This window comes from Macaca mulatta, chromosome 8 (genome assembly GCF_049350105.2).
Source record: "Macaca mulatta isolate MMU2019108-1 chromosome 8, T2T-MMU8v2.0, whole genome shotgun sequence".
Classification (NCBI taxonomy): Eukaryota; Metazoa; Chordata; class Mammalia; order Primates; family Cercopithecidae; genus Macaca; species Macaca mulatta.
Window position 1 is genome coordinate 2,380,116 of NC_133413.1, and position 22,737 is coordinate 2,402,852.

General features: G+C 58.8%; 1 protein-coding gene across 20 annotated transcripts in view; it reads left to right on the plus strand.

Annotated features, from left to right (window-relative positions):
* Positions 1-764: 764 nt before the first annotated feature.
* ARHGEF10 (Rho guanine nucleotide exchange factor 10) overlaps positions 765-22,737 on the plus strand; it is a 145,152-nt gene continuing 123,179 nt past the window's right edge. For 9 of the 20 annotated variants that reach the window (XR_013397029.1, XM_077942905.1, XM_077942909.1 and 6 more), the window contains exons 1-2: positions 765-888; positions 18,026-18,109. Coding sequence is in view for 15 of the 20 variants with exons in the window: in XM_077942905.1 (XP_077799031.1) it covers positions 18,073-18,109 (37 nt within the window). In the remaining 5 variants the exon portion in view is untranslated. Of the gene's footprint in view, positions 889-16,673; positions 16,858-17,700; positions 17,894-18,025; positions 18,110-22,737 lie in introns of those variants that run through there. The other 11 variants (XM_077942906.1, XM_077942912.1, XM_077942916.1 and 8 more) reach the window with 4 other exon arrangements.

A 22,737-nucleotide genomic window follows, 5' to 3' on the forward strand; every position in this document is an offset into this window, starting at 1 on the left:
CGCTGGAAAGGTCCCGGGAAAAACGAGCGCTTCCTGGCAAGAAGCAAGCTTCAAAAACTGCCTCGGAAACGTGGCTGAAGTCATCGCATTTCCAAACGCCCAAGGCTTGGCTGGTCCAGGGCAGCTGGCGCGGAAGACCCGGAACGCCCTGTGGGCAGGGCCAGCTGCGGACTGAGGGACTGGGTCTCAAGGGGCGGGTCGGGTGGGGTCCCGACGCCCCCTCCTCGCGTGGGCGCACCTCGGGGTGTCCGCAGGGAGGGGCGATGTTCTGGGGGGAGGGGGAGGGTCTGCCCGGCGTCCCCTCCTGCAAGTGAGCTCAGCCCGTGGGGGTCGGCAGAGAGGGGCGATGCTCTGGGAGAGGGTTAGGGTCAGCCTGGAGCCCCCTCCCCAAGGGGGGCAGATCTGAACCCGGAGCAGGCTTTGCGGGGAGGGTCCGGATGCTGGGGGCGGGGAGGGCACAGGGTCTGCCCAGCGCCCCCTCCCCAAGTGCGCGCGGCCCGGGGTCCGCGGGGCAGGCGATGATCCGGGGGCTGGAGCCTCTGCCGCGCGCCCCCTCCCACGCGTGCGCAGCCCGGGCGGGGCGTTGGGCCGCGGGAGGGGGGCGCGGGCGGCCACGTGGCCTCGAAGGAATGCGCGGGCGCGAGGGCAGGGCGCTGCCGAGAAACCGGCAGGTGCCGCGGCCAATGGGCGCCCGGGACGGTCTGGGCCCGCCAATGACAGCGCGGTGGGTGGAGCCGGCTGTCCGGGCGGGCGGGGCCGGGCGCATCCCTGTAGCCGGCGGGCGCGCGGTCCGGGAAGGAAGGGGTCGTGGGGGACGCGGGGGACGCGGGGGACGCGGGGGACGCCGGGGGACAGCAGGGGACTGCAGGCCGCGTCCTGGCCGCCGAGGTGAGTGTGAGCCCCGCGGACCGTGGGTCCCCTCGCGGGCTTCTGGTTTCCTTGGAGAGTTGCACTTCTGCCCGGCTCCCCCGAAGACGCTGGGTCCCACCCCGAGGTGGCGGCGCCCCCGACCCCCTGCGCAGACGTTTCAGGGAAGGGGTCGAGACCCCCCCCCAGCAGCTCCCCCTTCCGCGGCGCCCCCGGCCCCGCAGGATGACGGCGCGGGCCTGGGCGGGGGGAGCAGGGACTGGCAGCAGGGACCCCCGGCCCCAGGGTCAGGAGCGAACCCCAATCGGCTGAAGGAGCCGGAGAGTCGAAGGAGCCGGAGGGTCGAGCGGGCTGCGCCTGGGGGTCGTGCAGTAACTTAGATTTTCCGGTAAAGGAGAAGAACGCGGTCCGCCTCAGGATGGAGAGAAGGACCGGTGTAAGGAAAGCCGGCGTCTTTCCCCCGCACCCCACCTGTCCCCGTGTGCCCCACCTGTCCCTCAGCACCCCCTGTTCACTCTGCACCCTACCAGCTACCCGCATCCCAGCTGTCCCCCCGCACCCCACCTGTCCCCCTGCACCCTACCTGTTTATCCTGCACCCCACCTGTCCCCCCACACCCCACCTGTCCCCCTGAACCCCACCTGTCCCCCTGCACCCTACCTGTTTATCCTGCACCCCACCTGTCTCCCCACACCCCCCCGTCCCCCTGAACCCCACCTGTCCCCCTGCACCCTACCTGTTTATCCTGTACCCCACCTGTCTCCCCACACCCCACCTGTCTCCCTGAACCCCACTTGTCCCCCTGCACCCCACCTGTCCCCTCACACCCCACCTGTTCCCCCTGTACCCCACCTTTCCACCTGCACCCCACCTGTCCCCCACATCCCACCTGTCCCCCCGCACCTCACCTGTCCCCCTGCACCCCACCCGTTTCCCCTGTACCTCACCTGTCCCCCTGCACCCCACCTGTTCATCCTGCACCCCATCTGTTCCCCATACCCCAGCTATTCTTGCACCCCACCTGTCTCCCTGTACCTCACCTGTCTCTGCACCCCACCTGTTCATCCTGCCTGTCTCCCTGCCACCCCACCTGATCCCCCATACCCCACCTGATCCCCCATACCTCACCTGATCCCAGATACCCCACCTGTTCCCCCTGCACCCCACCTGATCCCCCATACCCACCTATTCCCCTGCACCCCACCTGTTCCCCTGCACCCTACCTGTTCCGTCATACCCCACCTGTTCACCTTGCACCCCACCTGTCCCACTGCACCTCACCTGTTCCCCCACACCCCACCTATTTACCCTACACCCCAGCTGTCCCCCGCACACCAGCTGTCCCCCCACGTTCCACCTGTTCCCCTGCACCCTACAGCCTGCTGGTGCCCAAGAAACCAAGGTAGATTCTGAGGAAAGCTGCCCTAGGTCCGCAGGCACCTTGCCCACCTGTCCTGGTCCCACTCCCCCTCCATGGGCCCCTGGGCACTGAAGGTGAAGTCTGAGTAACCCTCCAGACTATGGCCAGGAGGTCACGTTCCCAGGCAGCGGTGGAGGAACTTGCTGCCGTCTAATACTGATTCCAGTCACTAACTTTTGCTACAGGTAAAAATTCTCATTGACTCAAGATGCGATGGGTTTTAATTCTTTTCTCTGGTTAACCATAACCTGAGTGCGGGCTGGTCTGTGTTCTAGATTCTGTGCAGCAGTGACTTAATTTCCATATAGGTGGAATCGAGGAGGAACAATTTCACTGCTGCTATATAGGTGGAATGCTGCCAGGAGGAACAGTGTCACCGCTGCTGATTAATAATGTGTTTTGAACACCTGCTTTGTAGAAAATAATTTTTATTAGAAAAGAGATGATGACTGAGGTTTACACGTGGCGTATTTTTAAAAGTATACTTTGTTCCTCTCTGTCGCGCACAGCATCTATTTGTTGTCTTTAGCATCCAGCATCGTCAGTTATGGAGGCTGTAAATTTTCATAGTCAGTTAAGACTTCCGGATTTCTCAGCAGTAAGAAAAGTAATTTGTATAAGGTGCTATTTGTAATTCATTAGTTGTAGACAGTTGGGGGTGAAGTAAAGTTAAAAGTTATTCAAAATAGCTTTTTATGTTTTTAAAAGTTGATGCTTGACTTCCAGATGTAACCACATTTGTCTTCTGGGTGCTTTGGTGTGCTGCCTTTCCTCTGCAGTTTGTGTGTGTACATGTGGGGGTGTGTGTATGTGCTTGTGTGCGTGTGTGTGTGTATTTGTGTATGTGTGTTTGTGCGTGCGTTTGTGTGGGTGTGCATGTGTTTGTGTGCGTGTGTGTGTGCGAGTGTGTGTGTGTGCGTGTGTTTGTGTATGTGTGTGTGTGCGTGCGTTTGTGTGGGTGTGCATGTGTTTGTGTGCGTGTGTGTGTGCGAGTGTGTGCATGTGTGTGCGTGTGTATTTGTGTATGTGTGTGTGTGCGTGCGTTTGTGTGGGTGTGCATGTGTTTGTGTGCGTGTGTGTGTGCGAGTGTGTGTGTGTGTGCGCGCGCGCGTGTGTTTGTGTATGTGTGTGCGTGCGTTTGCGTGTGTGTGCATGTGTTTGCGTGTGTGTGCGCGAGTGTGTGTGCGCGTGTGTGCGCGTTTGTGTGTGCGTGTGTGTGTGTGTGTGAGTTGTAGATGGAGGCATTGGGGGGTGTGGAGGGTGTGGAGTTAGAGACCTGGGTTGAGGTGGGGAAGCTTTTCCCTGACACTGTGGGTCCAGGCTTCTCACGGAACTTGAGGGTGCTTACGAGGTTGCTAGAAGGCATCGTCTGGGGAAGTGCTTCTTAAACGAAGTATGTTTGGCGTAAATTAGAGCAAGCTGGAAATGCGCTAATGACAGTTGTATTCTGTAAGCGACGTGAAAACGGTCATAGCGAGATGTAAGAAAGTGCTGGTGTAGGGCCGGTCATTCTTTACTGCACAGTGCGTGGCAGGAAGCATACAAAGAACAGCTCGGATCTGGAGATGCTCAGAGAATCTGTGTTTCATGCGTGCGTTGTTTATAGTTTCCCTGGATAGAAAGATAAGTGGCATGAAATAAGACAGAAAGGAAGCATAGCTGTTAGTCGTTCATGAGGGAGAATTTCAGCTCCCTCCCTTAACCAGGCTTTCTGGGAGTGTAATTTTGGAAGATTCTGGGAGCTCTGCAGTGGAAGTGGGTGGGCCAGGCCCGGGGCTGTCAAGGGTCTGAGAGGCGGGGAGAGCAGAGGCAGGTAACCAGGAGGGGGCCTTGCCTGGGTTGCAGACAGGGCCACAGCCCCAGGTTCATCTGGGGAGGGGCAGAGCTACCTGTAAGGATAGGTGTGGCAAAGGAGCCCTGGGAGAGTGCCCTGCCACCAGCCCCCACCGTGACACACGCACACTTCTGCTACGTCTGCCACCGTACTCTGCTTCGTCCTGTTCATAGTTGCCAGGCTTGGACATTTGGTTTTGGTTCTGTTTGTTTGTTTTCTGTGAGTTTTCAAAATTTTGATCACAAAATGATTTTTTCTTTTTTAATGGAGTCTCGCTCTGCTGCCCAGGCTGGAGTGCAATGGCGCGATCTCGGCTCACTGCAACCTCTGCCTCCCAGGTTCAAGCGATTCTCCTGCCTCAGCCTCCCGAGTAGCTGGGATTATAGGCACCCACCACCACGCCTGGCTAATTTTTGTATTTTTAGTAGAGATGGGGTTTTGCCATGTTGGTCAGGCTGGTCTTGAACTCCCGAACTCATGTGACCCACCCGCCTCGGCCTCCCAAAGTGCTGGGATTACAGGCATGAGCCACCGCGTGCCCAGTCAAAATGATCATTTTTAATCTTGGATGATTCCTGTCCTTCCATCATTGCCATTTCCTGCTTTTTGTTGTATCGTTGGAGTCAAGTAGGCCTGCCAGTAGAAAGTGCTATCTGGGGGTTGTTGATGTTTCATATTTTTGTTAAATGATGTGAAAAAGATGTAAAATGTTATAAAAATGTTTTGGGTTCAAAGTTTTTCTCTTCTGTGGGTCACCTTCTGATAGGGGAAATAACTTTGTAAAGTAAAACACAGTGTCCAGAGCTGCGACTGGTGCGGGGGCCGCTGTGAGGGAGCGATGGGGAAGCAAGCAGGTTGTTACAGGCGCGTGCAGAGATGCGTGGCTGTCTGCGCAGAATAGGCCTGGCTACATCAGCATTGGCAGAGGCGCTGGTTACCAGTTTGGCCATTCCAGGTTCCAGTATCTTACTGACTGTCCGTCCCTGGGAACTCACCATGGGGCTTTAATGAAGAACACAGAAGGAATTGGTTCTGATACCTCAACACTCTGTTTCCACTGACAACTACAGACAGCTGAGCCTTTTCAGCACGCGGTGAGTCAGGGCGAGTCAGGCTCCTGCAAGTCGTATCGGTTGCTTCCGTGCTGAGGTCATGGTCTTTGTTCCGTTTTGTGCCTGTGGCTTGTCCAGCTGTGGGGGACAGACCCTTACACTTGGATGTGGTCACTATTATTATGTTGTAGAAAAGCAGTGTGGACATTTACTTTGGAATATAAATACCAAAGGAAAACTTCAAAGTGTTCAAAGTGAATTTTGAACTTTTGTCCTCTCTTACGGAGGTGGGTGATTAAGAGTGGACTACACATGAAAGGCCAAGGAATTACATTGTGATAAACGGTGGCATGCACACTTACTGTTTTATTCTATTGTTCGCTTATTTGTTTTTTCTTCTGAAAGGAAAATAAAGCAGTGATTTCAGTGCAGTTTCTGATTTTCTGTAAGGAGCATGAGAAAAGTGAGTCCAAAGAGCATTACATAAGCTAACGTGGTATTCAGTGCATATCTGAGCGGACGGAGGCTGGAAGGCCTTGAGCGTTGGAGAGGAAGCAGGCGGCGGGGCCTCCAGCACACCTTGCGGGGGCGGCAGCCATCCCGGCAAGGCTGAGCGATCCCCGCCTCCACAGTAGCTCACGTCCGGCCTGAGCTGGGTCGTCCCGATAGGATACCTGCGTGGGCCGCGTAGACACAACCCAGGGAGCTCCAGCGTTAATGACACTCCTGGTTCAGAAGCTTGGTCTGTTTTGTGTGAGAAGCGCTGAGCTACGACAGAAGGAATGTGCTGGGTCCTCCTCATTGTGCTTGCAGGTCTGAGCCTGGCTGGGTCCGCGGCGTTGGACCAGTGGGATGCTGTAAGGCTGGGCCTGTGGGTGGTTGCCCTGTGTGGGCCGGGCCCGCTTGAGGTCCGCTGAGGGCTGGAGCCAGCCCCTGACCCTGGCCAGCCCGCTTGCTGCAGGAGTGATAAGGAAAAGAAAGTCGACTCATGCTTTGTGCTCAGGCGCTTGGCTCAGCAGGTCCGTGGGAAGCAGCCCACACGAGAGGCCCTGATCCACGTCCAGCTGCCATCTGTGCCTCCCTGGAAGCCGCGGCTTCGTGGCTTCACGTCATTTGTGTGGGCCATTCTCTGTGCACTCAGCCAGCAGAGGCACTTCTCACAGAGCAGGGTTGAAGAGAATCGTTTCTTTGGAAGCTCTTGTCCTGTGTTACGTAGAATAGGTCACTTTTCAGCTGCAGCAGAAGTCTAAACTAGCGCTCACAGGTGCCAAGGGCTGCACAGCGGTGCAGCGCTCCACTCATGGTCCCAAATCCAGGCTCCGTGGGGGAAGAACGCGCAGCGAGGCCCGTGGAGGCTGCTGGGACGGCGGCAGGCACCCTGCTCCTGGAACGGCGTTTAGATATGCACATTTCTCCATGATTTAACAGGAAGGAATGAAAGGTGCAGCCTTTTGCCAGCTGATGAAAATATCTGGGGAGCGAGTCATAGCGTAGTGGTAGCAAGAAGGAGAAGGTTATGTTTTCCAGTGTGCAGGCTCCAAAGTGATCTCTGCCAACAGTCAGAGGGCTGGAGTTTGGAGGCAGCTCCCACTTGCTATAAAGAGCCGCTTCCCTGCTCTGTTCTGTCTGCAGCAGCAGACGGCCCCAGAGGGCAAGGACTCCTGGTGACAAGAGGAGTATCAGGCGAGGGCAAGGGAGGGAGGCCGTGTGCGTGCACCTGTAATCCCGGGAGATTTCCAGTGCATTCCGCAGGCATGCGTGGCAGGCGGCTCATTTCCCGTGGGGCTTAGGCAGCTGTCCTTCGTGGGCACTTGGCTCCTGGGCGTGGCTTCTGTCCAGCATCCAGGCTGCCAGGAGCTTCTGGGGGCTGTGCAAAAACCTGCAAGCACCTTCTTGGTCCCTCGAGGCCTTTCTCTGTTGGCTTAGATTTAGTGCGCTTTTGTGCTTATGTGTTTTCAAATCAAGTTTTTGTACTTAAAATATACATTCTATAAAAAGAAACAACCTTTTACACATGAGGAAAATCTACCTGTGGCCATACGACAAGCACCAACAAATCTGGAAATGGCCTATTAAGAGACGTGTTTTGTGAATACTGCCCCGTGCTAAGTGCAAAGTGCTCTCACACCCCAAGACAGGGCGTGGACCTCAGAGGCCATGTGCTTGCCCTGGGGGGCTGGCATCCTTGTGTTTAGGAAAGATGATTTAAAAAGTAAAGTAACATGATGAAAAGCTGTGGAGAAATAAGGAGAAATAATACACGGGGCTACAAGGTGCGGAGAGGAGGGATTTGCGATTGAACGGGAGCCATGGCAGGCGAGGCGCCAAGAGAATGGGGTTATTGCCTGAAATGCCAATGGGGCCGAGAGATGAGTTGAGCCCACGTCCACGGAAACCCATTCGCAGTGGGAGGAACAGCGACAGCGTGGCCCTGAGGCGGCCGCCCAAGCACGTCCGGGAACAGCAGGTCGGCCAGGGCTGGAGGGCCCAAGGCAAGAGGGGACTGGTGAACACCAGGTCAGCGGAGAACCACGTGGGAAGAAGCCTTGGAGGCTCCACGTGTCAGAGTGGCTGGAAAGGCCACAGGCCAGACCCATGGAGGGACAGTGTGGGAGAGCCACGGAGGGGCCACGCGACAGCTGTAGCAGACAGGGTGATGGACATCCATGGAGGGGCAGTGTGTGGTGGCTGTGGAAGGACAGTGTGACATCTGTGGAGGGACGGTGTGACAGCCACGGAGGGACAGTGGCAGCCGTGGAGGGACAGTGTGACGGCTGTGGAGGGACAGTGGCAGCTGTGGAGGGACGGTGTGACATTTGTGGAGGGACAGTGGCAGCCGTGGAGGGACAGTGTGACGGCTGTAGAGGGACAGTGGCATCCGTGGAGGGACAGTGTGACATTTGTGGAGGGATGGTGTGACATTTGTAGAGAGATGGTGTGACGGCCATGGAGGGACAGTGGCAGCCGTGGAGGGACGGTGTGACGGCCGTGGAGGGACAGTGGCAGCTGTGGAGGGACAGTGTGACATTTGTGGAGGGACAGTGGCAGCTGTGGAGGGACAGTGTGACATATGTGGAGGGACAGTGGCAGCTGTGGAGGGACGGTGTGACATTTGTGGAGGGACAGTGGCAGCCATGGAGGGACGGTGTGACATTTGTGGAGGGACGGTGTGATGGCCACGGAGGGACAGTGGCAGCCGTGGAGGGACGGTGTGACATTTGTGGAGGGACAATGTGACATTTGTGGAGGGACGGTGTGACATTTGTGGAGGGACGGTGTGATGGCCGCAGAGGGACAGTGGCAGCTGTGGAGGGACAGTGTGACATTTGTGGAGGGACAGTGGCAGCTGTGGAGGGACGGTGTGACGGCTGTGGAGGGACAGTGGCAGCCGTGGAGGGACCATGCACAGTGAGTGGTGACCAACTTGGGACGTGAAGGCCGCTCCGTGCTGCTGGGATTGCGGAGCCCTGTGCTGCGGATCATGTACTGCTGTGTGGGTCGTGCACTGCTTGCTCCTGGGCACCTGTACAGGGTGCTCCTGACGGAGTCACTTTTCAGGGTGTTGACTTTCATATCGATGACAGGCGACTTTTTCTCCTTCTCACCATGGGGTCCTATGGGGCTGTGGCCCTGGGTCAGGAGAGCCCTGGAGGATGGCGCATGGCCGGATGGAGTTGGACGGGCGCCCTTCCCGCAGCTGCCTGTGGGAACCAGCAAGCGGGGAGGAGGGGAGGGTGGTGCCCGAGCCTGTGGCCGGGCCGGGCCAGGACCGCGTGTGGGGACAGGAGTCTGTGGAATGCGGTGCTTCCTCCCGGCTGTGGGGCTGCAGGTGCGGCGATGGTCGAGGGTGGTTTAGTCCACGCAGGGGGTCCCGTGGCCCCTGCTCTGCTGGTGCCTGAGGGGCAGCTGCGGTCAAGTCACCGCTGTGTTCCACACGAGTCTCCCAAGGGCTCCGAGGGGCGGAGCGTCCGCAGATGCCCGGAGGGGTCGCGGGGCGGGGGGCGCGTTGTGCCCAAGGCTGTGTCGAGGGTCATGTGCAACCGCCCTGCTGTGGACAGAGAGACAGGCAGAGGCAGAGACAGGCAGAGGCACAGACAGGCAGAGGCAGAGACAGAGACAGAGGCAGAGACAGAGGCAGAGGCAGAGACAGAGGCAGAGGCAGAGACAGGCAGAGGCAGAGACAGGCAGAGGCAGAGACAGAGACACAGAGACAGAGACAGAGGCAGAGACACAGAGACAGAGACAGAGAGAGACAGAGACAGAGAGAGACAGAGACAGAGACACAGAGACAGAGACACAGAGACAGAGACAGAGAGAGACAGAGTCAGAGACACAGAGACAGAGACACAGAGACAGAGACAGAGAGAGACAGAGGCAGAGACACAGAGACAGAGGCAGAGACAGAGGCAGATAGAGTCAGAGACAGAAGCAGGCTACAGTCCAGGGTCTTCAGCCACTGCTGCTACGTCCACCCCAACCATGGCCCTCACGGCTGCCCCTCGCTCCTCCTTGGCGCCGTTACCGCCTTCGAGCCCCTCAATGGGATTCCCCCCCCGGGATGCCCGCCGTGCTCTCTGGTCTCTTCCTAGCCCCGAGTCAGCCCCCGACCCACGCCAGGCCCCAGGCGGTCCCCAGGCCGCTGCTGCTCCCATGCCCGGCCCGACTTGCTTCTGGAACCCTTTCCGGTGAGCAGCCTCCTTTCCCGCAGATCCTGGCCCCACCGCCTTCTTTAGGAAGCCCTCCTGGCTGCTGACCCCGTCCCCAGCTCCCCGGGCTGCTTCCTTGGGAGGGAGTTGTGGCTGGCACCGTGCACCTCAGCCTCCACTGCGATGATGGCCCCTCCCCAAGTGCACGGCACACAGCGTTGGTGGGGAGCCGTGTTGGGGCTGCTGGGGGCCCCCCAATGACCACTTCTGCTTAGGGGCACTAGAGAAGGGGAGACAAGCGGACACACGCATCTTCAGCCCCCCTGGGGAAGGGTAACCAGGGCTGGGCTGCCAGCAGCGACTGCAGAGGCCTGGGGCACGCAGCTGTCTGGACGCCCCCCTTGCCCATCGGGGTGGACTCTCACGGCGCGGGCAGCTCTGGCCAGATGAGTGGACACTGCGGCGGCGGGTCCGGGGCTGCTCGTCCCCTCCCCAGTGTGTGGCGCAGAGAGGGGCACATGTGCTCTGGGCCCGGACGGGCTGATTCTGACCCGGTTAGGAGCTCGTGACTGACCGTTTTATAAAGCCCTTGTGAAACTGAAGGCATTTGCTTCTCTTTTCACCTTTTTTCCCTCTTCTGGGAACGTGCGGCGGCGGGAGAAGGTCCTATGGGGACGGTCTCAGTCTGAGGTGAGCAGAGCGTGATGGTGAGAAGGTGGCGGAGGCGGAGACACGGGCCCAGGGAGGACCCTGGGGAGAGGAGCTGCTGGGTGCCACGCGCCCTGAGACTCGGTCACAGCTGTGCTCTGAGGCCAAATCCAGGTGGTCACAAAACACAAACCCAGGACAGCGGCGTTCTCCCGAGTCTTAGAGAAGAAGCTCTTTCCTCCCTCCTTCACTCCGCCTGTCCGTCCGTCCATCCCCTTTGTCTCCTCACAGGCCTCTGGAGACATCGGGTAGAAAGGGCTGGTGTGTTTGGCTTGCTGTGGCGTTTGGTTGAGTTAACCATAACGTTCCAGAAGGACTCCCGCTGTAGACTTTGCATCCTTTTACGTTTCTCCCTCATGGATTTATTTCTTGAGTTGGAACCTTATGGATGTGAATCGACCGGGCGCAGAATGCCAGGGCTGCAGGGGTTTCCTGGCTCCCGTGGTGCGTCCGGGGTGGGATGTCCAGAGGCCGTGCAGCCTTGGACACTGGCCACCCAGCACCTGGCTCCCGGCCCCAGGCTCCTGGGCTCTGCTTGGGGCCACTTCACCCTCAGGTGGGAGGACAGAGGAAATGGCCCCGGCATCATTTGCCAGGCGGGTCTGCCGCGACGCTGAGCTCGGCTCGGTCGGGGGGTGCTGGGCGCTGATGGCCCCCGGCCTGTGTCTGGCAAGGCACTGGGACATCCCACGCTCGTGCATTCTGTGGCGTGGACACAGGATGTGGGTGGTTCAGCCTGCCGCCCCCACCTTTGCAGGGCCTTGGAGGCCGGAGGAGTGGACGATAGGAAACCGACCAGGGGGCCCAGGATGCTCGAGGCTCGAGTGCCAGACAGGGCTGAGCAGTAAGTGAAGAGCAGGGCACTTCATGGGCACAGAGCCTGTGTCTGCCCCAGGTGCGTCTCTGAAGCCACGCGGCAGCCCTGGGAGTCGGTGCCGTCCCTGTGCGGCGGAGGCCGTGGGGGCACAGGCAGGTCGAGGGCCTCTGTGGCTGGGAAGTTCTGGGCTGGGGCAGATGCAGACAGGCTCCCGGCACAGGCTCCAGCCCTGCCGCCCTGCGGCTGCTTCCCAGGTAGAGGCCCGAGGTCACGGTGACTTCCTCCTGTGCCGGAGTCAGCATGACAGCTCACACTAGCGCGCTCACGCCGTCCTGAAGCACTGATGGTGGAAAGGTGCCCGTGGAACGTCCGTGGGTCTTCAGCCAGCGTCCTTCCCACCCTGCATTCCTCCTGGATGGGCTCCCCTGAGCTGCTTTTGCAGACTGGGATACACGGTGAAAGGCACAAACAGCACGACTGCAGCACAGATGCGGGTGTGTCCCCACAATCACGCTGAACAGTGTCAGGGAGCGCAGTGGCTGTGCTGTCTGTAAACACTTGTGGAAGGCGGGGCTGCGGCCTGACGCACACGGCATGAAACGGTCCTTCAGCCTTGGTGTCTCTGGGCTCCTTCTCTGACTGAATGCATCATCTTTTTGTTTAAAACCACAATCCAGGCTGGGTGTGGTGACTCACGCCTGTAATCCCAGCACTTTGGGAGGCCGAGGCGGGTGGATCACGAGGTCAGGAGATCGAGACTATCCTGGCTAACACGGTGAAACCCCGTCTCTACTAAAAATAAAAAAATTAGCCGGGCATGGTGGCAAGCGCCTATAGTCCCAGCTACTCGGGAGGCTGAGGCAGGAGAATGGCGTGAACCCGGGAGGCGGAGCTTGCTGTGAGCCTAGATTGCGCCACTGCACTCCAGCCTGGGCGACAGAGCGAGACTCCGTCTCAAAAAAAAAGACACAATCCAAATCCAAATGCACAATGAAATCTTTCATTAAGATGCTTAAATTGGAAAATGACAGCAATCATGAAACAAAGCCTGCAACCCAGGCAGGTGTGAGCTCATGCTGCTGGGGATAGAGTGTTTGGAAGGTGGCCTGCAGCCCGGGCAGGTGTGAGCTCATGCTGCTGGGGATAGAGTGTTTGGAAGGTGGCCTGCAGCCCGGGCAGGTGTGAGCTCATGCTGCTGGGGATAGAGTGTGTGGAAAGTGGCCTGCAGCCCGGGCAGGTGTGAGCTCATGCTGCTGGGGATAGAGTGTGTGGAAAGTGGCCTGCAGCCCGGGCAGGTGTGAGCTCATGCTGCTGGGGATAGAGTGTGTGGAAAGTGGCCTGCAGCCCGGGCAGGTGTGAGCTCATGCTGCTGGGGATAGAGTGTTTGGAAAGTGGCCTGCAGCCCGGGCAGGTGTGAGCTCATGCTGCTGGGGTTAGAGTGTGTGGAAAGTGGCCTGCAGCCCGGGCAGGTGTGAGCTCATGCTGCTGGGGATAGAGTGTTTGGAAAGTGGAGTCTTCTGCTCTCTGCCCTCAGGGTCCATCTCATCTGCCCCAGGGCGGGGAGAGTAAGCCCCAGCCCAGCCCCACCACTGAAAATGATGCCCGTGAGGTCCAGGTGAGTCACCCGTGGGGAGTTGCCCGCCACGTGGGCTGACGCTGCTGGAAGATTGCACAGAGAAGGCAGGCTCTGGACCCCTGGGCTTCAGGGAGCTGGGATGTTTTGTGTGGCCTGGAGGTTCTAGGGACACAGAAACTTCTCACAGCAGGTCTGAGTTGGGGGAGCAGGCTGTGGGGGGAGGAGGCTGTGGGGGGAGGAGGCTGTAGGGGGAGGAGTGCGTGCTGCCCTGTGGGGGAGCAGGCTGTGGGGGGAGGAGTGCGTGCTGCCGTGTGGGGGAGCAGGCTGTGGGGGGAGCAGGCTGTGGGGGGAGCAGGCTGTAGGGGGAGGAGTGCGTGCTGCCGTGTGGGGGAGCAGGCTGTGGGGGGAGGAGTGCGTGCTGCCGTGTGGGGGAGCAGGCTGTGGGGGGAGCAGGCTGTGGGGGGAGCAGGCTGTGGGGGGAGCAGGCTGTGGGGGGAGCAGGCTGTGGGGGGAGGAGTGCGTGCTGCCGTGTGGGGGAGCAGGCTGTGGGGGGAGGAGTGCGTGCTGCCGTGTCGGGGAGCAGGCTGTGGGGGGAGGAGTGCGTGCTGCCATGGGCTGTGTAGGGTGCATAGGCAGCTCTGAGTCCAGAAACAAAGGCGTGGTTTCTGTGTCAGCCCCTGATGTGGTTTGGCTGTGTCCCCAACCAAATCTCAACTTGAATTGTATCTCCCAGAATTCCCACGTGTTGTGGTGGGGACCCAGGGGGAGGTAACCAAATCCTCGGAGCTGGTCTTTCCTGTGCCATTCTCCTGATAGTGAATACGGCCATGAGATCTGATGGGTTTATCAGGGGTTTCCACTTTTGCGTCTTCCTCATTTTTTCTTGCCACCGCCATGTAAGAAGTGCCTCTCACCTCCCACCATGATTCTGAGGCCTCCCCAGCCATGTGGATCTGTAAGTCCAATTAAAACTTTTTGTTCCCAGTCTCAGGTATGTCTTTATCAGCAGCGTGAAAGCGGACTAACACAGCCTCCTAGAAATTTTCCTTCTTAGGAATGCAGTTTTTAAGAGACACTAATTTGGAAGGAAATTTTTGGAGTTTGCAGTGTACCTGACACTTGTGTATGTGTCAGGATGCCGGTGGTAGGGCAACACCTGGGCCAGAGTCTGACAGTCGCTTCCCAGCTGTAGAGCCAGGGGCTGCTGGGCTGCGCCGAGCCTCAGGCGGGGTGGGGACGTGCTTTCTGCACAGGGCTGCCCTGCAGACTTGCAGAGCTGATCCAGGCAGACGCCGTGGTAGCTGCTGGGTGAAGGGTGAGCTGTCACCCTTAAAAAGGGCCAGGCATAAAAAGGAGTAATGCCCAGGCTTGTTCGTCTTTCCGTTGGTCCTAAGATTATCAGTGGAAAAATGAGAAATCAATTTGACTCATTTTTATGCATTTTAGTAGAGAAACAAATAGCATGAATGAGATTTACACAGTGTGGTTAAAAAAATGGAGAGTAAACAACAGGGCTTAAGGAAAAGAATTCTCTGCAGACACAGAAAGCCGTGTGGCTGTCAGGTAGAGCGTGCTAGTGTGGTGTTCGTTGTTGAACAGACGCGGCAGGCGGACGGCTGGTCTTATCCAGGGCAGGAAGGGGGAAGGGTGTGCGTCTGACCCTGCCACTTGCTCACCGCCTTTGCTAACGGAGCGTGGGTCACGAGGGGAGAGCGCTGGTTTTCTCTGAAGCCTGAGGACGCCTGGCTCCTCAGCATTACTAATGTTGGGCAGGTGAATCTGTGAGCTCAGTTTCTTCTGAGGACCTGAGGAATACCACGTGCCTCACCGTGAGTGAAGGTGGTGAGGAGTCGTGGTCGTGGGGATGCCGCTTCTCACTCTCCCAGGTGCTCTAGGTACGGTTTCCTCCTCCGTCCCCCCTGAGGACTGCGGAGTTCAAAGGTGTTCGTTCATTGTCTCCCCTGCAGAGTTCAGGGCATTTATTCATTGCCTCTTCTTCGTATGATGGACGCATCTTTGTCTGTCCTGTTCCCCGAGGTCCTGGTGCACTGTGGAAGGAACAGACGTTGGGCTGGGACCCACTGGGGGTGCCGGGGGGTGCCTGCTGCCCTCCCTTTCTCTAACGGGCCTGGACTCCATCTCCAGCGATCCTGATGTGTGAGATGGCGTTGGCCCTGGTGCCAGCGTCCCAGAGAAAGATATCAACCTAAACTCTTGAGGATTCGTAGCTGTGTTGGAGCATTGTTAATTTTCTTTGTTGGGAGATGCTGTAGCTGTGGAACGTACTCTTCTTCCATCTGGCTCTGAGGCCGCCGCGTCATCCCGGCCAGGCTGACGAATGAAGGCATCCTCTCCTTCCCACAGCCACCCCGTGCCCGCTCGGCCTGGGGAGAAGCCATCCTTCCCTCTGCACTCAGGGCGACAGTCCGCGTCCGGCCCTGCTGCTGTGTGCACGCCGGCGCAGTCCGCTCCAGACCCCACGTGTTCGCTCCTTCAGAGAGCCGGCGCGCTCTTCAGCACAGTTGGTGTTGGCTGAATATTTGTTGACTGAGGCTGAACGGTCATTTTAGGTTTTGTCAGGGTCCCAGAGCCAGTGTGGTCCTCTCTGCCTGTGGGATCCGATTGTCGGAAGCATTGATGCCATCTGGTGTGCGGACCGTCCAGCGTGGAAGCCGTCCGGTGTGGATGCTGTCCGGTGTGGGGGCTGTCTGGCGTGGATGCCGTCTGGCGTGGGCACCGTCTGGCATGGGCACCGTCTGGCGTGGGGACCGTCCGGCGTGGGCACCGTCTGGCGTGGGCACCGTCTGGCGTGGGGACCGTCTGGCGTGGGGACCGTCTGGCGTGGGGACCGTCTGGCGTGTTTGCTGCACTTGTCTCTGAGGATTCCTTCCATGAGCATCATTCTCTCCATTCACCATTGTGGTCCAAGCATGTCTGTCTGACCTTACCTTGGGAATGACAGCTTTCCCTCAAAGGATGATGTCCTTTGTCGTCCCATGGAATCACTGCTGGGGTGCAGAGGGTGGGCACCTCCCGCCTCACGGGTGAACTGGCCGGCACTTGGACCCTGTCTCGTTGCACAGAGAGCTCTCCTGCATGGGCACCCGATGTGGATCCCGTGACTCCCACATATTCCAGGTGGAGTGATGACCTCACTTGCCCGTCTCCCGGCCGGTGGGTGGAAGGGCAGAGATGTGCCGTTGGGGCCCAGGCCCGGGCTCGGGGTGCTCGCGTCAGCCACCCTCCGTCGGGGCCCAGGCCAGCTCGGGGTGCTCGTGTCAGCCAGCCGCCCTCAGCTGTAGCCTCGGGTGAGTGTCTCAAGTCTCCCAACTGGTGGTTTCTCCGTTGAAAAATAATAACAGTCCGCACGTCTCGGAGTTGTGCTGGCGAGGTGGACCTAAAAGGAAAAAGCTAGGGTGAAAATACTCTATGTAGAGGATTATTTGGCCGCGTGTGAGGCCTGCAGCCCAGGAGCCTGGATCCAGGCTGCCCTGAAAGCACACTGATGAGCAGCGTCTCCAGGGGGATTTTGGAAAGCAGAAAGGGGGTCAGGGAGGCTGACAGCTGTTTGTCAGGAATTCTCATGAGTTTATGGAAACCATTGGTTTATTGATTAGTGATTACTGTGCATTCTTAAGCTGCAGGGCATGTGACGGGGTCCAGCGCGGCATCACCAGGCTCTTCCCAGCCACTGGGGGCCACTGCAGGCTGCGTTGAGTGAGCACGGGGCTCCCTGGGAGCACAGAGCTGGGAGCAGGGTGTGGCTGCGACTCGTCTGCACAGTCTCGGGGCCTGATGATGTGAAAGGGCTCCTGTCCCTCAGACAGAAGTTCTGCTCTTTTCTCAGCAGTGCATGTTGAGCTACTTGTGCACGTTGTTGGTGAAATGACCTGAAACCAAGGAACTGAGTCTGCAAGGCGCCGAACCATAAGGCCAGGTGCTGGGGATGGGGCGGGGGTGGTGGCATGTGGCCTTATGGCACGTGAGCGAGTCTGGGGGATGGAGGGAGAACAGGTTCAGGGCTGGGAACGCAGGAGGGTGGAAGGGCGGGCACTGGGCTGGGAATGCAGGAGGTGCCACATCTGAGGTTGGGGGCAGGATCCCACTGCCAGCCTCATGGGAAAGCAGTGTCTGTCTGCTTCTGAGAGAGCCAGAGCCAGCGGCCAGCTCTGTGCACTGGGGTAAGAGAATTCGCTGGCCTGGTAGCGTTCTGGGCGTGTGGTAGGCAGAGCCTGGAGCTCTTGGCACCCTGCCATCCCCTCGCATTCCCCTCATTGAAGAGCACATGAGGCCAGTGACCACCCTGGGTGTGGGCCCGCCTGGCCTCGGAGGAGCTGGCCTGTGGGTGACACTCAGGGACCATGGCCCCTGTGGCCGCGTGTGCTTTTCCTGATGCAGCCGGGGCCTGGGGCTGGTGCCTAGTCCCTGGTGCTGGAGCCGAGGCAGCCAGAGAGTTCCCCGAGGACAGCTTATTTCCCCTGGATGTTTCTGGTGGGAGCCAGGCCTGTGTGTTGTGGTCTTAACATGAGTCACCAGGAACTGGCCTTCCCAGGACTCGGCTGGCATCCAGCTCACACTCAAACTCATGTCCTCAGAGCAGGGAGGGAAACACCAAGCATAGACAAGAATCACAACAGCAGGCAGGCTGGGACCCAGCCTCGCCCCGAGAGGTTAGCCACGTGTTTACCCGAAGGAGTGGAGAGGGCCGCCAGCGCCGCACCTGATCCCAGCTGAGTCTGGAAGTAACACGTCTGGTTTACATGTTGATTTCTCCCTTTAGAATACGGTGGGAAATTCAGCAAGGAGTTGAAGCCAGTGTCAGGTTGGGAGGGCCTGGCCAGCGAATCCAAGTTACAAAATAAACTTCTGGCTACAGTTCAAGGTGAAGTCACTCCAACCCTGAGAAGTCTCTTTTGTTTTGCTCTCGAATGTTGTTTCAAGGGAGATTTACACGTATTCACGACGAATAGGTGGTGAGTCTTCTAATCATGGATCATAATGACAGTTAGTTTCTCCTTTGTGTGGGGTTCTCTGTCGACAGCCCTGCATCTATTGAGTGAGTGTTTATCCACCTGAACGGTGACAAGCAGTGTCTCTCCTTGCAGGAGCTCCTTCCCGTAACAGAGCCGAGAGAGGCGTCTGCAGCTGCAGCATGGACCAGCGAGAGCCCCCGCGTCCCGCTCCTGCAGGTAACAGCACTCGGCAGGTGGCCCTGTGGGTCAGGGCGCGCTGCCGCTCTCATCAAGGACAGGGTACTTTTGGAACCACTGAATTGCTCGTCACTGGGATATGGGGTGGAGTGAGAGCTTCTCGGGAGAAAGAGAAGGTTCCGACGTGACCCGGGCGCCCCCACCCCTGCCTTTTGATGGGGGCGTCCTGGATGAGCCTCTCGCGTTCCTCACAGGTGCTGCTGTGTTGCTCGAGGGGACCTGCCGTCCGCGTCTGAAACTCCCTTCAGGTTCCCCTCAGCCCGACGCGGTCAGACACGGAGCGGGAGGCTGGTTACGGGATGGAGCCTCCCAGTGTTAAAGGCCCAGGAGGGTGGTTATGGGATGGAGCCTTCCAGTGTTAAAGGCCCAGGAGGCTGGTTACGGGATGGAGCCTCCCAGTGTTAAAGGCCCAGGAGGGTGGTTACGGGATGGAGCCTTCCATCGTTAAAGGCCCAGGAGGGTGGTTACGGGATGGAGCCTCCCATCGTTAAAGGCCCAGGAGGGTGGTTACGGGATGGAGCCTTCCATCGTTAAAGGCCCAGGAGGCTGGTTACGGGATGGAGCCTCCCATCGTTAAAGGCCCAGGAGGGTGGTTACGGGATGGAGCCTTCCATCGTTAAAGGCCCAGGAGGCTGGTTACAGGATGGAGCCTCCCAGTGTTAAAGGCCCAGGAGGGTGGTTACGGGATGGAGCCTTCCATCGTTAAAGGCCCAGGAGGCTGGTTACGGGATGGAGCCTCCCAGTGTTAAAGGCCCAGGAGGGCGGTTACGGGTTGAAGCCTTCCAGTGTTAAAGGCCCTGCTCAGGCTTAGAGCACAGCTTGGCCGTGGCGAGCGCTCGCCCAGTTTCCTTTTCTGCTTCCCTCCTCTACACGGCCGCTCAGGGACAAGCGCGTCCTCTCTACCCATAGGCTCCATAAGGGAGGGCTGCGGTATAAGATTTCTCTTCATCGTCCCCTCACCCGAGTTAAATTATGGCCAAAAAGACTATGCCAGGGTTGCCGGCTCGCGCTCCAGCCAGTGGAGAAGGTGGACACTGACCGACGTTTCTATGGCAGGTCGTCTGCAGGGCCTGGAGACCTGGCCTCTGTTCTCCCGGGGCCTGCCCGACCACATGGTGCACATGGGCCTGGTGTCCGTTGCAGATCTGGGGGGCGATGAAGCTGTGGAGGTCGGGGAATTAACTGTGTGGGCTCCAGGCCCCTTGGCACTGCGGGTGTGGGTCTTGGGAGATGCCAGGATTTAGTTGTCTGTGCCCTCCCAACTACATGGACACTCTGGGCCCTCAGAGGTTGTAGCTGGAGCAGAAAAGAGGCAGCCTGGAAGTCAGGCTGTTCATAAGCAAGTCAGTCACCAGGGCCTGGTAGATGACAGACAGGAGAATCCAGGGGTCTCTGGGGCCTGGTAGACGACAGACAGGAGAATCCAGGGGTCACCGGGGCCTGGTGGACGACAGACACGAGAATCCAGGGGTCACCGGGGCCTGGTAGACGACAGAGACAGGAGAATTCAGGGGTCTCTGGGGCCTGGTAGATGACAGAGACGCGAGAATCCAGGGGTCACCAGGCCTGGCAGATGACAGAGGTGAGAGAATCCAGGGGTGAGCAGTGGCCACCCCAGAAACAGCCTGTGACACTGCAGGGGCCAGAAGGGACCCCCACTCCTGCTGCTGGGGGTCTGCGCTGGGGAACCAGGCCTGGAAGTCCAGCTCTTGGAGTTCTCCAGAGCCGAAAGACCACGGGGTATGAGACCCGGTACCGGGAACCCGAGGCCACGGCCCCACTGCTTCCCTTCTGGGGGTGACGTCGGCTGGTCTCCTTGCCATGGTGCTCATTGTCACCCCAGCTTCACTCACTTGTGGATTGCTGGCATTCAGGCTCTGCCAGACTAGGTCGTTTTAATTGAAGATGAGGCCAGGCACCATAGCTCACACCTGTTACGCCAGCACTTTGGGAAACTAAGGTGGGTGAATCACTTGAGCCCAGGAGTTTGAGACCAGCTTGGGCAACATAGTGAGACCCCATCTCTGCAAAAAGAATAAGATAATAATAATTAGTTGTGCATAATGGTGCATGCCTGTAGTCCCAGCTACTCATGAGGCTGAGGTGGCAGGTTCACTTGAGCACGGGAAGTTGAGGCTGCAGTGAGCCGAGATTGTGCCACTGAACTCCAGCCTGGGTGGTGGGAGTGAGACCCTGTCTGAAAAATAAAAGTGGAAAATGAGGCAGAGAGCAAAATCTTTTATTGTTTTTCATTCCTATCAAATGAGATGAGGCCCCGGCAAAGCAGGGCAGTGGGTGTCATCCTGTGGCCTCATCCTCCGGGGGCCCTCTTTGGGTGACCATCCCTGCAAGGGCCCCTCCCACCTCCCTGCTTTCTTTTTGGCATTTCATGGAAATGAGTGGTTGTCTCGGATAGTTTTCTGTTTGAAGGCGTGGGCACCAGATCTTGTGTGCTTTTCTGTTACCTCCCCTCCTTCCCACACGCAAAGACGGGAAACCATTAATACGGTGCTTTGACATGCCCAGGAGACAGGTACGGTTGTTGGGGAAAGTTAAAAATAAAAGAAAGGCCGGGAAGTTGTCCCTGCAGGTAAGTGCCCAGGAATGTGGAGGACGTCGGGCCCGTTCAGAATCCCACGGCGGATGGATGCTGCCTTTCCCCTGTTTTGCCCACTGTTTCAAAGAAGGCGGAAACCCCGTTTTGTCATTAAATGTGTCTCCGGCATTTGCTGACGTCGTCATCAGTCCTGGCTAGTGCCTGGCACCCTGAGGAGCTCTGTCCAGCGGTACTACCACCTGGATTGGATGAAATGCCCAACCACAGTCTTCACGACCAGAACTGGCTCTCTGCCCAGCGGTGCCACCACCTGGATTGGACGAAATGCCCACCCACCCACGGTCTTCACGACCAGACTGGCTCTCTGAAAGGTCCCTGGCCCCACAGCACTCCACCTTGGTAGTTGTCCTAATTAGAGACATGGCCTCTGATGGAGGCAGGACTCGGGGTGCCCAGGGTTACCAGCAGCTGGTGTTGCTCCCTGCAGCAGGTCGCACCTGTCCTGGGGCTGCACAGCCCCTCCCTCTGCCCAGATCTCGGCCCAGAGTATGACAGGCCCATGCCCTCTGGTGCAGCTGGACTGGCCAGGCCGCCCTTGGGCCAAGGCCCACTGGATCCAGCCTCAGGGCTTGTTGCTAACTCCAGGCTGCAGGAATGTGGAAATCTCCACAGTTTGCCACTGTTAACATTTCACCCAGGAGGGTGTCCTCGGGAGACCCTGGCAGGAGCCCAGGAGCCTTGGAGGTGCTGAGGAGCCGCCCTAGCCCTCTGTCGGGTGGGGAGCGAGGTCTCTGTGGGGAGTGAGGTCTCTGTGGGGTGGGGAGTGAGGTCTCTGTGGGGTGGGGAGTGAGGTCTCTGTGGGGTGGGGAGTGAGGTCTCTGTGGGGTGGGGAGTGAGGTCTCTGTGGGGAGTGAGGTCTCTGTGGGGTGGGAGTGAGGTCTCTGTGGGGTGGGAGTGAGGTCTCTGTGGGGTGGGAGTGAGGTCTCTGTGGGGTGGGGAGTGAGGTCTCTGGGGTGGGAGTGAGGTCTCTGGGGTGGGAGTGAGGTCTCTGTGGGGTGGGGAGTGAGGTCTCTGTGGGGTGGGAGTGAGGTCTCTGTGGGGTGGGGAGTGAGGTCTCTGTGGGGAGTGAGGTCTCTGTGGGGTGGGGAGTGAGGTCTCTGTGGGGTGGGAGTGAGGTTTCTGTGGGGTGGGGAGTGAGGTCTCTGGGGTGGGAGTGAGGTCTCTGTGGGGTGGGAGTGAGGTCTCTGTGGGGAGTGAGGTCTCTGTGGGGTGGGAGTGAGGTCTCTGTGGGGAGTGAGGTCTCTGTGGGGTGGGAGTGAGGTCTCTGTGGGGAGTGAGGTCTCTGGGGTGGGAGTGAGGTCTCTGTGGGGCGGGGAGTGAGGTCTCTGTGGGGTGGGGAGTGAGGTCTCTGTGGGGTGGGGAGTGAGGTCTCTGTGGGGCGGGGAGTGAGGTCTCTGTGGGGAGTGAGGTCTCTGTGGGGAGTGAGGTCTCTGTGGGGTGGGGAGTGAGGTCTCTGTGGGGCGGGGAGTGAGGTCTCTGTGGGGAGTGAGGTCTCTGTGGGGTGGGAGTGAGGTCTCTGTGGGGAGTGAGGTCTCTGTGGGGTGGGAGTGAGGTCTCTGTGGGGAGTGAGGTCTCTGGGGTGGGAGTGAGGTCTCTGTGGGGCGGGGAGTGAGGTCTCTGTGGGGTGGGGAGTGAGGTCTCTGTGGGGTGGGGAGTGAGGTCTCTGTGGGGCGGGGAGTGAGGTCTCTGTGGGGAGTGAGGTCTCTGTGGGGAGTGAGGTCTCTGTGGGGTGGGGAGTGAGGTCTCTGTGGGGCGGGGAGTGAGGTCTCTGTGGGGAGTGAGGTCTCTGTGGGGAGTGAGGTCTCTGTGGGGTGGGAGTGAGGTCTCTGTGGGGAGTGAGGTCTCTGTGGGGTGGGGAGTGAGGTCTCTGTGGGGCGGGGAGTGAGGTCTCTGTGGGGAGTGAGGTCTCTGTGGGGAGTGAGGTCTCTGTGGGGTGGGAGTGAGGTCTCTGTGGGGCGGGGAGTGAGGTCTCTGTGGGGTGGGGAGTGAG